Source organism: Gossypium raimondii, chromosome 11 (assembly GCF_025698545.1).
Source record: "Gossypium raimondii isolate GPD5lz chromosome 11, ASM2569854v1, whole genome shotgun sequence".
Classification (NCBI taxonomy): Eukaryota; Viridiplantae; Streptophyta; class Magnoliopsida; order Malvales; family Malvaceae; genus Gossypium; species Gossypium raimondii.
Genome location: NC_068575.1, coordinates 61,017,333 through 61,033,339, shown reverse-complemented (window position 1 = coordinate 61,033,339; position 16,007 = coordinate 61,017,333). Strand labels below are relative to the sequence as shown.

At 32.9% G+C, this 16,007-nt stretch overlaps 2 protein-coding genes across 3 annotated transcripts; both read left to right on the top strand.

Annotated features, from left to right (window-relative positions):
* Positions 1-32: 32 nt before the first annotated feature.
* Positions 33-4,048, top strand: LOC105801991 (AP-2 complex subunit mu). The gene is made up of 13 exons (XM_012633381.2): positions 33-297; positions 479-656; positions 782-872; positions 1,187-1,281; positions 1,441-1,530; positions 1,613-1,661; positions 1,734-1,872; positions 2,142-2,258; positions 2,461-2,551; positions 2,633-2,775; positions 3,005-3,119; positions 3,511-3,555; positions 3,633-4,048. Exons 1-13 carry the CDS (start codon positions 215-217, stop codon positions 3,711-3,713), a joined length of 1,317 nt encoding a protein of 438 aa, XP_012488835.1. The 5' UTR covers positions 33-214; the 3' UTR covers positions 3,714-4,048.
* A 4,464-nt stretch (positions 4,049-8,512) lies between these two features.
* LOC105801993 (mitochondrial carnitine/acylcarnitine carrier-like protein) lies at positions 8,513-11,010 on the top strand. Of its 2 annotated transcripts, XM_052623214.1 has the most exons (4): positions 8,513-8,648; positions 8,747-8,798; positions 9,767-10,158; positions 10,246-11,010. In XM_052623214.1, the coding sequence occupies exons 3-4, from the start codon at positions 9,767-9,769 to the stop codon at positions 10,745-10,747; spliced, it is 894 nt and encodes a 297-aa protein (XP_052479174.1). In that variant the 5' UTR covers positions 8,513-8,648; positions 8,747-8,798; the 3' UTR covers positions 10,748-11,010. The 2 variants fall into 2 exon arrangements, with proteins under 2 accessions (XP_052479174.1, XP_052479175.1); XM_052623215.1 differs by having other exon boundaries at positions 8,569-8,798.
* The last annotated feature ends 4,997 nt before the right edge of the window (positions 11,011-16,007 follow it).

Genomic DNA, 16,007 nt, shown 5'->3' with positions numbered 1-16,007 from the left:
AACAGCGAACAATACTAAAGTTCTTTTAATTTTTTGTCCTTTTTGAAAATTATCTTCTTCACCGAGACTTTGATCACCAAACCAAAAATCGAACACGAAATTCCTCTTTTTCGCCAGATCTGGGCACGTCGCCGGTCTTAGCAACCTCCGATCCAGTCATTTCACCTATTGATTTCAATTCATTAAACGTGTGACGCGACCCACTGGATCGAAGATGCCGGTGGCCGCTTCTGCCATCTACTTCTTGAATCTTCGCGGCGATGTCCTCATCAATCGTCTCTACCGAGACGATGTCGGGTAATTATCTGCGTTCTTCATTTCAGTTCAAGGCCAGCTACTATTAATTTTTTACAAATACAATTAGTTTCGCTGAGAGTGAATCCAGGTTTCTCCGAATGGCTAGGTTTTTTTTATTCCCCCTTCGTGAAATAATGAAGCTTCGCTGAAATTTTTTATTTGTATAATTTTTTTCATTTAGGGGAAACATGGTGGATGCCTTCCGGATGCACATTATGCAAACAAAAGAACTCGGAACTTGTCCTGTCAGACAGATTGGAGGTTGCTCTTTCTTTTACATGAGAATCAGCAACGTATACATCGTAATTGTTGTCAGCAGTAATGCTAATGTAGCTTGTGCTTTCAAGTTTGTCGTTGAGGTAGTCATTTGTAGTTCTTTATGTTTAATATACTGAGGTTTGCCTCATATTCCACTAGAAAAAAAAATATGTGCAATTCTTTTTCTGTCATAATTGATGCTTGCGTTTCTGCTCCTTTTTTGCAGGCTGTTGCTTTGTTTAAATCATATTTTGGTGGCGCTTTTGATGAAGATGCTATTCGTAATAATTTTGTTCTGATTTATGAATTGTTGGATGGTATGTATTCAGTGACAGTTGAATATTTATCCTTCAATGTGCATTGTCTTACTTGGTTTGTAGCATGTTTGGACACTGTTTCTTTTGGCTTGAATGATGATGTTCTATTGTAGTGCTTTATTTTGCATTTGCTGGTTAGCTATTATTCTTGACTCTTGGTGTCATGGATTGTTATAAGAAGCTTAGGTTGACTAGTATTATTATTAGTTGTAGCTGCAGAAATTATGAATATTGCTTTTAGACTCTTGCCGGTAAGAAAACAACAACAGAAAATTAAATAACATAGGCATTTGATTCCTCCATTATCATTGCAGAGATCATGGACTTTGGCTACCCACAAAATCTTTCTCCTGAAATTTTAAAGCTTTACATTACTCAGGAAGGAGTTCGGTCCCCATTTTCATCCAAGGCAAGTTGTATTTTGCGTATTACAAATTATTTTATTTGAGGATTGATGTGTGTAGGCAATGCTCAAACAGCATATGTAGGTTTAATTTGTGCTTTTATTTTTATGTAAAGTTGCATTGTAATTAACCATTTTCAATTACCATTTGGAATAAATCATTAGCCTTCAGATAAGCCTGTTCCAAATGCAACTTTACAAGTCACTGGTGCTGTTGGCTGGCGAAGAGAGGGACTTGTTTATAAAAAGAATGAGGTTATCTTTCTTCTAGGTTCTGTCAAATGCCTTTCTCTATTGAATGGTGCTGTTCAATGGTATTAAAATTTGTTTGTTTCAGGTGTTTCTGGACATTGTGGAAAGTGTAAACCTACTAATGTCTTCAAAAGGTTGGTGCTGGTTGTGGAAATTGTTTCTGTTGATGTATGCTTTGTATAACATAAACCATTTGGTGATTGCAGGCAGTGTTTTGCGTTGTGATGTTACGGGAAAGATTCTTATGAAGTGCTTCCTTTCTGGAATGCCTGATCTGAAATTGGGCTTGAATGATAAAATTGGGCTTGAGAAAGAATCACAACTTAAATCCCGTCCTCCTAAAAGGTGGCTTCTAATTTCCTGCACTCTATTATTCTCTGCCTTCTTCATATATCATCCTCTTGGTTACTTTCTTGTCATTGGTGCAGTTTTTATGATTGAATTTTGATTCTTCACGTAACTTTCTAAAGGGTTTCATATTAAACTGCCTAATTTGTAAACTTTTATACACTCTAGTTATATGTACTGCTCTCATTGCCATGAAGTCAACTTTTGACTCTAGCATGCAAGTTGAGCTCTATAATTCCTATCTCTTACAAGGCTACTTATTGCAGTGGCAAGACAATTGAGCTGGACGATGTTACTTTCCATCAGTGTGTAAATCTTACAAGATTCAACTCAGAAAAGACTGTTAGTTTTGTACCACCTGATGGTGAATTTGAACTAATGAAGTAAGCTTAGAAATCTTCTCCCTTATTTATCGTGTTTCAAGTTCATGGTAGATGCCTTGAACCTAGAAATCTGGATATATATTTTGAAAGTGAATACCAAATGTTGATAATGGTCTCAGTTTTTTATGTTTTGACAGTACATAATTCTTTTATAAATGCTTGATTAATGTTCTTCTTGACTTGATGTTTGATGATTGCATAGGTACCGAATCACTGAGGGAGTTAATCTTCCTTTCCGGGTATTGCCAACAATCAAGGAGCTTGGTCGAACACGAATGGAAGTAAATGTTAAGGTTTGTAATCATATATTCTGGAATTGGCCATATTTGAAAGCTGATGGATCTGAAATTGGCTTATTTATATTAATATTTCAGGTTAAAAGTGTCTTTGGAGCAAAGATGTTTGCTCTTGGAGTTGTCATCAAAATTCCTGTTCCAAAACAGACAGCTAAAACAAGTTTCCAAGTAACATCAGGTCGAGCAAAGTACCAAGCTGCTATTGATTGCTTGGTTTGGAAGTAAGTGTATTTATTTGTTAATATATATGCATCTTCTTTATTCCATTTTTATGTTGAAACTCTGGCTGCCTGCTTTTCGTCTCACATAAAGTGGACCAGCCAAAATGGTTCCTTTGTGGTGCAGCCCTAACTGCAGCCATCTGGTTCTCGGTAGTTTTCACTGTACTTATGCTTTATCTCTAGGTTGACTTCTGCAATTGCTCAGTGTTATATTTATCTAATGTTTTAGGATAAGAAAATTCCCTGGACAAACAGAACCAACCTTGAGCGCAGAAGTGGAGTTAATTTCCACGATGGCAGAAAAGAAGTCATGGACAAGGCCTCCAATTCAGATGGAATTTCAGGTGCCCAAATTGATTACCATTTTACTGCTTAAATATGTTGAATTATTTTGCTCTGTATATCTTTTCTAAAGTATAGAAAACGTATTGCTATTCTTGAATTATTCTTCAAGTTTCATTATATTACTTTAGATTTCCGTACTTGCCCTCTTAAGGATTGTTGAACTGCCGTGTATGCTAGATTAACAGAAAATTTGAAATTTGATGGGGGTGGGGGGGACTTGGAATAATTGGATGATCAATGGATATAAAAGGAAGAGTCATGGTCCTATTTTGTTAATTACATTTCATGAAAATGAGAAACATCGGTTTTGAGTGACTAAAACAGGGGATATATTTGCCTTTTCAGACAAGTGAAGTACATATATGTAACTTATTTGCAATTTCCTCTCAGGTTCCAATGTTTACAGCCTCTGGCTTACGTGTCCGGTTTCTTAAGGTAAGCATATTTATATATTCTGACAAGTGATTCCTTCAGGTGAAAGTTGCTGTATTGACTTAATAATTATTTTGCAGGTCTGGGAAAAGAGTGGGTATAACACAGTTGAATGGGTTCGCTATATTACAAAGGCTGGTTCATATGAGATCAGGTGCTAGAAAACATGGGATCGCTACTCCGAGATTGTATGAGAGAATGAAAATATTAACTAGCACGAGTTCGGATTTCCTTCCTTAAGGATGCAGCTACCGTTATACTTTCATGAATTATTAGGCATTTTGTTTTCCCCTTCATAGTGGAGTTTTTGTTAATATGATTACGTGAGTATTTGGTGGGTTATTTTCTATTGTAAAGGCTAGCCCTTTTTTCACAAAGCTGTATTATTTGTTTGCAAATTGCATATTGTCGCACATTTTGTTGTAACGGTTACATGTTCGGTTTTAAAACAAAGTATGAATGGGACAGCAGAAACCTGGAAGTTTGCATTTTGGAATGAATTGGGTTGATCTGATATGGAATTGGGTTGGGTGAACCGGTCAGGATATGAATTTTTCGGTTTGATTAAATAAATCATTAAAACGTTTATAAAAATATCAGAAATCTAGTTTAACTATCTTGTTCAACCTGTTCATATTGATTATCGAGTCATCTAGTTTAATGCCTTTATCTCAATAGTATCTCGGCAGGTCTGGGTCTTACGATACTTTCACCATTGAAGAGAACATTTTTTCTTTGTCTCATATAAGGTAATAGAGTAGCGAATTGGATTGCTAAACTTGCTAGAACAAGGTTTAAAACCTCACCTTGGGTGCTAGTTTCTATCCTTTACAAGCTTGCAATCTGCTAAAAATTAGAACAGGCAGCCAAACAAACGCCGGCACAATCTATTACAAATTAGGTGGAGGTTCCAAGTACCTTATTATGGTCCACTAAACAAGAGAGTGCTTGCTTGCATGTCGAGACTGTAACTTGCAGAGTCATAAAATCAATGGAGTATCCCCCCATTCAATCGCCACATGCAAAACACAACATGGAAACGGCGTCTGAAACACAATCTTATTCCACCAAAATATACTTGGCCGGCTGCTAACACATGTTTCATGCTTATCTCAATATAATTTTCATTTGCAAGATTCAATATTGTGTTTATTAAATATCACGTAATGATGCAAAGCTGAATCGGATATGATGTAATTTTTAGTTTTCAATCTTAATAATTTCTGTCATTTGTGTTTTTATACCAAGATTATCTAACAAATTAAGCCATGAACCTTATTTTGCCTGGCTATATGATGGATGATGAACTACCACATTTAATTAATTAATAATTGACCATTCCATTACCTTAATTTCCCAACCAAACATTATTAATACCTTAAAAAACACAAATAAAATAGATTTATCTACCTTTTCCTTTGCTTTGCTTATAAATATGCCTTCCATTTTTCCATCTCTCCATCTCTCATTTCCATAATTTTCCTACACTTCCATCTTCAAAATTCTGACTTGTTATTTCATGGATTGCTTAGTGTTGCCTATCTCCTTATTGCGAAAGTGCGGCACCGCATCACAGCTAGGTTACCGGCGTCTACCAGAGGACAGACGTGACGAGTTGGACCAGAAAGTGACAGTGGTGGTAGGGAAAGAGAAGAACGAGTTCCTGATCGACCCTTTCATGTTAGAGGAGAGTCCATTCCGGGTTTTGATCGATGTAGTGAAGGAAGAATACGGTAGCGAAGTAATAATGGATGCAAAAGGAGAGAAGAAAAGGGTGAATTTGGTGGAACTGGATGAACAATGATTGTTGTTGTTCATTGCTTCAGCTTAATAATTTCAGGGACATTATCGATTTCTATGTTGAAGATGATTAAGAGTGCAAAAGAGTTAGCTTTAAGGTACATTGTTTTCAATCACTAGTTTATGCTTAAATGATGAATCCCTTTGATGCTGTATGTATGTATGTAGTGAATTTCACCGTCTTTCTAACTTGATTTCAGATTCTCCAATTCACCAAAGAATTAATACATATTGATATCAATATGAACGATTTTTGTGCACTATTATGAGTTTATATAGATTTTTTGAAGAAAACTCACATGTATATATATATATATATATATATATATATAGATTTATGGTTTAATTTTTAGTTTTTTATAAATAATTTTTATTTTGCTAATATATTTTAGTTTGTTGACTTGTTAGGTTGAATGGAGATGTGAATTGAGCTACGTCCCTCGATAAATTTTGTTGCGGATTATATGGCCAAAGAAAGTCTATCGAATGAGGAAAAACTTGTATTTTCTTGAACAACTTTTTCATGGCATCATTCACTTGTTAAAAGACGGATATTGAAGGGGTTGTTTTTTCAATAATTTTAATTTGATTTGGGTTTTTAGCCCTCTTTTGTCAAATTTTTGGGTTTTTAGATAAAAAATGATAAATTTACTATTGATACTAGAGGTGCTCATGGGCCGGGCCAACGGCTCACCCGAAATATGGGAGGGTTCGGGTAAAAAAAATAGGCCCGAAATATAGGTTTGGGCAAAAAATAAGGCCCATTTCGGGCCTCGGGCACCACTTTTTTGGCCCTGCCCCGGCCTGGCCCGAATATATAATAAATATATATTTTTTAATTTTTTAATTTTAAAATATTTTTAAAATACTTTTTTTAAATAAATTTTTTGTGTTTATTAAAAAAATGGGCTGGGCCGGGACAGGCTCAGGCTTATAATTTTTTTCCGGGCCGGGCCTGGACAAAATTTCAGGCCGAGCCAGGCCCGGGCCGAAATTTTTCTGGGGCCGACCTGCCTGGCTCATGAGCACCTCTAATTGATACATATAAATTCTTATGATAATTTTTTATTTTGATGCTCGAATGATGAATTCAGATATTAATCAAATCCAAAAACCATTAATCAAGTTAATAAAAAATTAAAATACTTAATTGGTAACCTATTTGGGTTAATTTGGTAAGTTTTCTATTTACACAAACTAAAATGATTTTCTTGGGGTTTCTAAGTTTGTTTTTGCTATTTTATGTTTTATTTAAACTTTTAATATTTTTTTCTTTGTCCCACTTCCATATACAATTTGGATTTAAGCTTCATTTGGCTGATGTATTATATATTTGATATTTACTTGCTAGTGGTTTCATAACGAAATTTCAAAAAATCTCCGCATATAATCAAAATGAAAATAATATTTTTATATAAAATAAAAGAAAAAGTATTCGATAATTAAATGATCAGCAGCATCTCTCTTTTTTCGCCGTGCCCGTCCTCATGTCGGTTATCTTTCGGCCTTCTTGTACTCTACCTTTTCCCATTTCGTTTTCTTTTCGCAGAATAATGTCCATCCTTTTTTCCCTCTCATTAACAATCTCAGTCTTTTGTCGGTCATCTTGTAGAGGTTCTCTTCCCGCTCGCGACTCTTGGCCTTGTGTCCCTCGTTTCTCATCCGGTTGCCCCCACTCTCTGTCTTCTTGGCGCCGCCTTCACCATGGATCTCCGTTGAATGGAGCTCGTTGGAACCCGAATCTCTTTGCGACTGCTGGTTGTAGCTATTTTTGGTAGCGAAGTCCTCTTTTGCCGGGCTCCTTTTATAGGCTGCCACAGCATGGCCTCCCTTCAAAGGCATCACATGCTGTTGAAAGCTGCATCCGCTTTGCCGGTGACTTCCAACATTACCAAATATTCTTCATCAAACAGCAATTTAATTATTTCTATTATAAATTTCAACTATTTGTACCATTAAAAATTAACATGTTTCGCAGAATAATTCAACAATAATATGTAATGTGTTAGCGTATATTATGCTGATATACAAAGATAAATTTTTAATAGTGATAAATTTATCCATCTTTTAAATAAACAAGACAAAATACAATTTAACTTCTATTATAATGACCTGTATAGTATTTTTACACATGTTACGAAATATGGTGGGACGACAAGTACTTAATTAGAAGGATTAGGTAAGTATGCTTTGAATGAAAACCTTTAGATTATTTTACAAGGATTCAATATGTGAATGATAACTACCACTTGAATTTGATTAAATCGATAAAGGAAAAGTTTGTGCAATAATAATATAATGAAATTTGCAATGTTATATATATATTTTATTTATTTATACTACTTTGCAATGTTATATGTAGGGATGAAATTAAAATTATTTTTAAAGGTCGAATTAAATTATAATTTTTACGATAATAAAAATATAATTTTATCATTTTAATAGTTTATATCTTTATATATTTTAAAAGATTAAATCAAATTTTTATATTTTTAAGAGGAGTCAAAGTGTAATTTTACTTTTACTAATTTAAAATTTTAAAAGGTTTAAATAAAAAATTCTATTTTAGAAGATTGGGGTCCTTGCCAGTTCTCCCTAGTTTCGTCCTGATTATTTGTATCATAAATTTTAAAAATAACATTGTTAGAAAGGTGAATCATAAACTTCAAATATAAACCGTGAAAAGTATCAAAAGGAAATTGCAACTAATACAACTCCCTGCTTTATAATTTATACAAATTGGTCCAAGTTCCATCAATACACGGCATGGGCTAACGTTAGACAATTCCAACTCAAAATGGTTAAAATCACAAAAAAGATGAAATTGGTTTTCGTGTAGAACTGATGAATCGAATGGCCACTTTCTTTGATTTACGGAATGTTATATTATTTTTTATAATAAAATTATTCAAACATTATATTATTTATTTAGTTATTTTATTAAAATGTAAAAAAAAAAAAACCCTTCATGAAATTTAAAAATGAATAAATATTAAGAACATTGCATTAAGATTGTTATATTATATAAGAAAAATATGGTAATAAATTATAAAATCTTAGCGATATTAAAATTTTGTAATATTCTGAATTAAAGATTAAAATATTAGAAAATATAACATTTTGTAAACCAAACCTTCCATTTTTACTATTTTACTGTCTAAGGCTTTAGTTCCGACCCAAAGATTCATTGCACGTGCTTCTTTGATCTCTATATGCTCTCATCAATCTCTCGCCCACCCCCTAAAACACCCTTCAAAATTGTAGGCGGCTTTTTGTAGGCTGCTCTGCCGCTTTCTGTTAAGATTTTGCTCTCTTCTTTTTTTGGTTCATAAGTTGAACTTTTGCAGAAACATCTTTTGAATCTTATTGATGCTTTTTTTTCCTTTTAAATCAGATTTGATCAGTCTTGGGTTGTGACTTTAGTCATTTCATCAACGTTTTCCGAGGTAAGATTCCTAGTTCTCGTCGAATATAACATCCATTTTAGTTTTTCTGAGATCATGTTCTAATATTTCATGTATATATTTTGTCTGAACTCTAAACTGTCAAAATTTTCATTTTTTTTCAAGTTCCCGTTTTGAGTAACCGTCTATTGCAAAAGGATTAAAACTTTGGGATTTTAGCAGAGTCCCTAAGATCTTGCTTCAAAAGGTTGTCCTGTTTAAGGATGATTACAACCTTTGTCAAATCTAAACTCAAATGTGTGTGTGTGTGTGTGCAACAAATTTAAAGGGCTCACTTTAAATTTTTTAAGAATTGAGATTTGATTATATGTGCTAGTTTGCTACCTTAATCTGTTTTTCAGCAGCTAATTTATTCATTTGCCTTTTGTCTTTCATTTCATTTAAATTTCATCTATAAATAATACCAGTTCTGCTAATTTATTCATTTGCCTTTTGTCTTTCATTTCATTTAAATTTCATCTATAAATAATACCAGTTCTGCTTTGTGTTTATATCTGCCAATGAGAACCAAAACATGTATTGTTCTATAAGTGACTGGTCACAATTACAGTGGAAAGGTTTACAAGTAAGTGATTGGCTGTAGTTGCTTTCCACCTTAGATATGTTAGTGGATCTGTCCCTTTTATGTTGTACTTGTTCTTAAGTACAGAAAACCAATATGGAGATTAGTGGAAAGCATGGTTGGTGATTGAATATTATATCCATATATGACAAAACATGTTATCTTTTATGTTTCAAAAGCATGCGTGTTGGTCCCTAAGATAAGTTTATTTTAGTTGCAGATGATGTCCCTAACATAACTAAGCATTCAACTCTAAAAATGAATTGATAACGAGAAACGGTTTTATCGAAAATTATTGCCTTTGATTCTTGTGTTTGCAAACTATCTTAAGGTTATTGTGTTCCACTTAATGGCACTTTGGTGAATAAATTGTTTTACTCCTGTGCAGATGGGAGATGTAGCTAAGGACCTAACATCTGGAACGATTGGAGGAGTGGCACAGTTGATAGTCGGACACCCTTTTGATACCATCAAGGTTAAGCTTCAAAGTCAGCCTGCTCCACTCCCGGGGCAACCACCTAAGTATGCTGGTGCTATGGATGCTGTCAAACAAACTTTAGCTGCTGAAGGCCCAAGGGGTTTGTATAAAGGTATGGGGGCACCACTTGCTACTGTGGCGGCCTTTAATGCTGTTCTGTTTACGGTGAGAGGGCAAATGGAAGCGCTGTTGAGATCGGAACCTGGTGCCACTCTTACAGTCGGCCAGCAGGTGATTTGTGGGGCTGGAGCTGGAGTTGCTGTTTCATTCTTAGCTTGCCCCACTGAGTTGATCAAATGCAGGTCGGTATCATGGCTTTTCGCTTTCTATTTACCTATCGGTTTATAATAGTTATAGCATCTTACAAAGTGTTCTTATGGTGCAAGCAGATTGCAAGCGCAGAGTGTATTGGCGGATTCTGCCTCGGCTGGTGTGGCGGTGAAGTATGGAGGGCCAATGGATGTAGCCAGGCATGTTCTGAGGTCAGAAGGTGGCGTAAGGGGTCTGTTCAAGGGAATGGTTCCCACCTTAGCTCGTGAGGTTCCCGGGAATGCTGTCGTATTTGGCGTCTACGAAGCACTAAAGCAATACATGGCAGGTGGGCCAGACACTTCTAAACTAGGAAGAGGCTCTTTCATCGTGGCCGGAGGCTTGGCTGGTGCTGCATTCTGGCTCACTGTCTACCCAACCGATGTCATCAAGAGTGTGATCCAAGTAGATGATTACAAAAACCCCAAATATACCGGCTCCATAAATGCATTCAGGAGGATATTTGCTTCAGAGAGTTTGAAAGGCCTTTACAAAGGGTTCGGCCCTGCCATGGCACGAAGCATTCCCGCAAATGCAGCATGCTTCTTGGCTTACGAAGTGACAAGGTCGAGTTTGGGCTAAATCCATGGCCAATACTAACAAGTATATGAGAAAAATTGCAGTTGAAATAAGGTTAGATCTCAAATATTGCAGCCAAATTTCTCACAAGGTATGCATACAAGTTTGCCATTTACAGTGAACTATGATGTTCGATTCAAATTTTCGGCAATACAATGACTCCAATTCTTTGAGATCGCTGTAAACTCCCATTGATTGACTGGAAGAAAACCACATTCTTTCATCAATTACCCATTTTTACATTTACTCCTCGCTGAATTATTTTACATTTTTCTTCAAAAGCATTTCATTTGCAGATGATTTCATTGCTGCAATTAAGGACCAACACAGCCTAGCCTAGATAAAAAAGCAATGCTCTAATTCCAATCCAAAATGTTTGAAACTGGACCCAATCCAAAATGTTTGACCCAGTTTCATTTTGGGTCAGACATGTAGCATAAAATGGACTTAATCATGCTAAAAGTATTAGGAAAGCCTTCTAATAAAAAACAAGTAAATTAATTATCATATATTTCGAAACAAGTCAATTACTTTTTTTTTGTTAAATAGTGATCTGAAGATGCTGAAAATTATTCTTTATGGGTAAATAATAAAATTGTCACTAAATTATGCTTTTCGTTCTATTTTGATCACTCAACTATTAATTTTTTATTTAGTCACTAAAAGTTTTGAAATTAAATATTTTTGTCCCTTTGAGCTGATGCGTGTTTTTTTTTAGTTTGGTAATAAAATTAGCTCTTTAATGTTTACATATTTTATCAATTTGATCTTAAATATAAAAAAGTGAACAAATTTAGCCCTCAATGTTTACAAAATTTGTCATTTTAGTTCTAATTTTAGAAAATTAATAAATTTGGCCCTCAATATTTACAAAATCTATCAATTCAATCCTCACTCAAAAATTAAAAATATATTTTTTTTAAATTATTTTTATCCCTTTATAACCCATTGGCAAACACATGTGAGATGTTAAAATAAGAAAAAAAGTACTCTCTTACAAGTCACTTGCAATAATTTTTTTACTATAATTTAGGCTTCACACGAGACCAAGCTAATTGATTTGGAACTTATTTGGAATAATTGGTTGCATTACTACCCGAACAGATAACATTTTAAATGCCTTTATTTTCTATTGGATCTTGATTTTTTGTGTGTGTTTTATCTCATTTTTTTAGAGTTCTTTTGCAAGTGACTTGAAAGAAGATTTTTTTTTCTTATTTTAATACCTTACATGGGTTAGCCGTAGAGATGGAAAAATAATCCGAATCCAATGAGTTTTGAGCCGATCCAACCCAACAGCGTCGAGTTTTTTTTGTTGAAGTCGGGGGGTTGAGGCGGGGCGGATTAATTTTTGGAAATAGTCGGGTTAGATCAGGTCAGATTTAGAATAAAACCGCTCACCCCGCCCTAAGATATTTATGAAATTACCCTCTATACATATTTAATATTAATTAGATTTATAAAACTTAAATTTTATCACTACTAACCTCATTCTATTACCTCTATACTAGTCCATTTTCACCTGTAAGGTTATTTCTTACATTTTCTATCTTCTTAATATAATAATTTATTAAAGGAATCTTTGCTCCTTTTGTGTTATAATCACAACATGTGTTTACATATACATTAGCACATAACTTCGAGATAAATCATTAAGCAAATCTAATAAGAAATGGTGCCAAAACTTTTCATTTGTTAATTTTTTAATTAATCACAATTTTATAAAAAATTTAAAAAAACTCGTAGGATTGGATCGAAATTAAGTATACTATTAATTTTTGGTAATTATTGAGCCGAGTTTGAGCTATAGATTGAGCTAAATTCTATGTTTAGTAATACTTGATTCGAATAGCTTATGAGTCTTATCGAGCTTTTCATATTTTCATATTATTAAATTACATTATTTTCCCTAATATATATAATTAACCCTAAGCTTAATTATCGAGTCGAGCTCAAGCTCGAGTACAAAAATTGATAAATGAGGTCAATCGAGCTCGAACTTTAGTAACACGATTATATCTCGAATTGAGCTAAAATTTAAAAACAAATGCTTGATAAAACTCAAATAGAATATCAAACTTCGAATTTCAAATTGAGATTAAGCTTGAGGTTAATAGTATTAGAGTTAAACTGGGTTACCCCTATCTATGGCCTAATTCTTATAGTGTTTAGTGTGGCATATTGTCGTGGAGGGTATGTGTTGCACACCCACTTTACATCTCCAAAAAGAACTTCTTTTTCGATTTGAAATTACCCTTTACTTTTCAATGTAAGATTAATACAGTTTGTTCATTTCAATAGAGCGCTTGACGTGACAATAGGTAATCAAGGGTCTATTTATTATAAATTCAATATCCTCTTCAGAGAAAAAAACGTCTGATACACACCCTGCACATGCATGTTGGATAGAAAATTTGGATGATTTGATTGGCCTTTTGATGCTAAGATGCATACAAAAGTTTCAACTTGATCTAAGCTTTAGACCCCACTTTTACCGATGCTTTTAACCTCATCTGAAAGCAACTTTAGGTAAGTTGAAAGAACACAAAAAATAGATTCAAAGTCAGTCTGGTTGGGGCCCTTTTCAATACTAATTACCCTACCTTTTTAACAGCTCTCTTCTGCAGTTAAAAAAAATTGGGCAATGCAATCAATCAAAAACACCAATGGCTGACTACATCTCATTCTCAAATACCTCGGCAAATTGCAGCAAAGTGATGATTTTGTGACAGTAAAAAAGATAAAGACATTAAGGTCTTTCAAATATTCCCCTTTGCACCGAAATCAGAACTCTATATCAACATTAATCATTCTTAAGCAACCCCATTGAGAATCTTCACACAACCCCCACTAATTTAATTCATCATAATATATGCTTACTTGGGGTCCCAAAAATAAGTGTTCAAAACTTTGATATATACATATATATATTGATGTTGTGTTTGATGAATGGGTGCAACATCATTACCCATTGTTGGATGATAAATGATAAACCCTTTTTTCTTCTTTTTTTTACCCTTAATTAACTTTGAGTTAGGGTTGGGTGAATCGATCATGTTCACACCATTAGACCTGATTTATGAGATGATGAAGATTAGGTATTTCCCTACAAGGAATATTAGGGCAATATTCAAAGAGATTTATACGATTTGAAAAAACTCCTTTTTGTTTAAGGTCTGGTGGACAGGCTGGACCACCAAATAATTATGTATTTAATTTATGCCTTTCTTTAATATAACCATTAATGAAATCAACTTGTATTTTGACCCCATTTTTTCTCCTTTTATCTCCTTTTTTCTTGTATGTATGTATGGTAAGAATCTGAATGGATGCTGCAAAAAAAGATTCAAATCCTCTTAAGCCGCAAATTGGAACAAAAGGTGTAGCAAACAAAAACACATGCACACAACTGGGAAGAATAATAAACAAGGTAGAGAAATGTTGAGCTGTAGTTAAACCTGCCTTTCTCTTTGAGTTAGGAGCATTTCGCTCGTGGAATCTAATATTTTCGGTAATAATGTAAGCTTTCAGAAATATAATTGCCCTAGTTAGATTTCAAACATTGCAATCATATAATAGTTACACAGTTTTAACCCTGTCAATATTCCAGAATATAAGGATAATGTTAATACTATCATCTTACATTCTTACTGAAATCTTAAATTTTAATTTATTTTACCCACTTCTCTTATTATCTTTAATCAATTTCATCCTTTTTTAATTTAAATAAAATACAATTCTAATTAAAAACATTGTTTTACCCATATGTTTATTATTAATTATTGTATTGCTTAAAATTGTTATTTTGAGTTTCCAACAAATTTAATGAATTATATAATTATACTATTTATAAATTTATTTCAACTCATATATTCACTTATTAGTATATAAATTATAATAAGAAAACAAAAGAAAGTTCATAAAATTATGAAAATTAAAACTAAAATTTATTAAAAAGTTTTTATAAGGATGATAATATAATAAAATGTAATTTTCTTTGTGAATTACAAGAAAAAAGCAAAGTCCTAACAGCAACACAACTAGCGTGAATACCCTACTATAATCTTACATTCCAGACAAAGAAGAGGACTGACTTGAGTTAGTTTTTAATTGTAGTCTAAGGCATCTCTCATGGGAAATTGAAGCTGCCCTATGATTTAGAAGTCAAATTAGCAACTTAAATTGCAAGAGGACAACAAGTGTGTGTGTATATATATATATATATATATATTGAATTCTAGATTCAAGTACCCTATTTTTCATATAAACAATTAAAATCATTGAAGAATCATCACTTTTTCTATACCCTTTTCCCACCATTTTAGATCTATTAATCCCAACCCTCGAAATGTAGTTAGCCACTCTTTTGTTTTCTCAATTGATTCCTAGACATTGCGAGAATAAAAACCAATATGCCAACCCCTAAATTATTTTTGTATCTAATTCTTTAAAAAAATTAGGTTAAAATATCTTTAACAATTCATGTCTATTTGTATCTTTAGAATTCAGTGTTTTTATTTTCGGATTTAAAAATATAAATTCATCTGTTAAATTTAGGTCTATTGCAATGCAAACGACGCTTTTATTTTAAAATATGACACCAGAAAATTTTAAAAAATTAACGATGTTAATATTTAGATTTGAATTTTTTAATTCAAAAGTAGATGAATTAATTTTTAAATAAAAATAAGTAATTGGATTCCAAATATATGAATGAGTACATAAACTTGAACAAATTTTAACAAAATAATAATAATAATAATACAGCAAAGATAAAATAGTATTCGAAATCAATAATAAAAATTCAATCATTATACCAAATTATGATAATATTAAAAAATATTTAAGTGATTATTCCACAAAATTCTATGGACTTTAAATTGATCGACGTCAAGTTCAAGATTTTGATTTTGATTTGTAAAATTATTCTCCTTTTTTCATTATAATGTAATTACTTATTTATAAAAATTACACTAAAAATAATATTTAATAGATTTGACTTTGAGAAAAATAATAAATCTTTTCAAAGAAAAAGCAAAGACTAAATTAAAAGAATATTGAAAAGGAATCAATAAGTGAATGGAAGAAAATAGTGGTTGATGCCAATGGAAAAATTAATTATACTTTTGCTTCATAGTTTTGGAGTTGACAAAGGAAAAAGAATTTTTTGCTTTAAGGTATTTATCGGAAGAGTTCGGTTTTTAATTTTTCGTAGTCTGCAAATTTATTAAAAGATGGGTGTTGATCACGAATTTTAAAATTA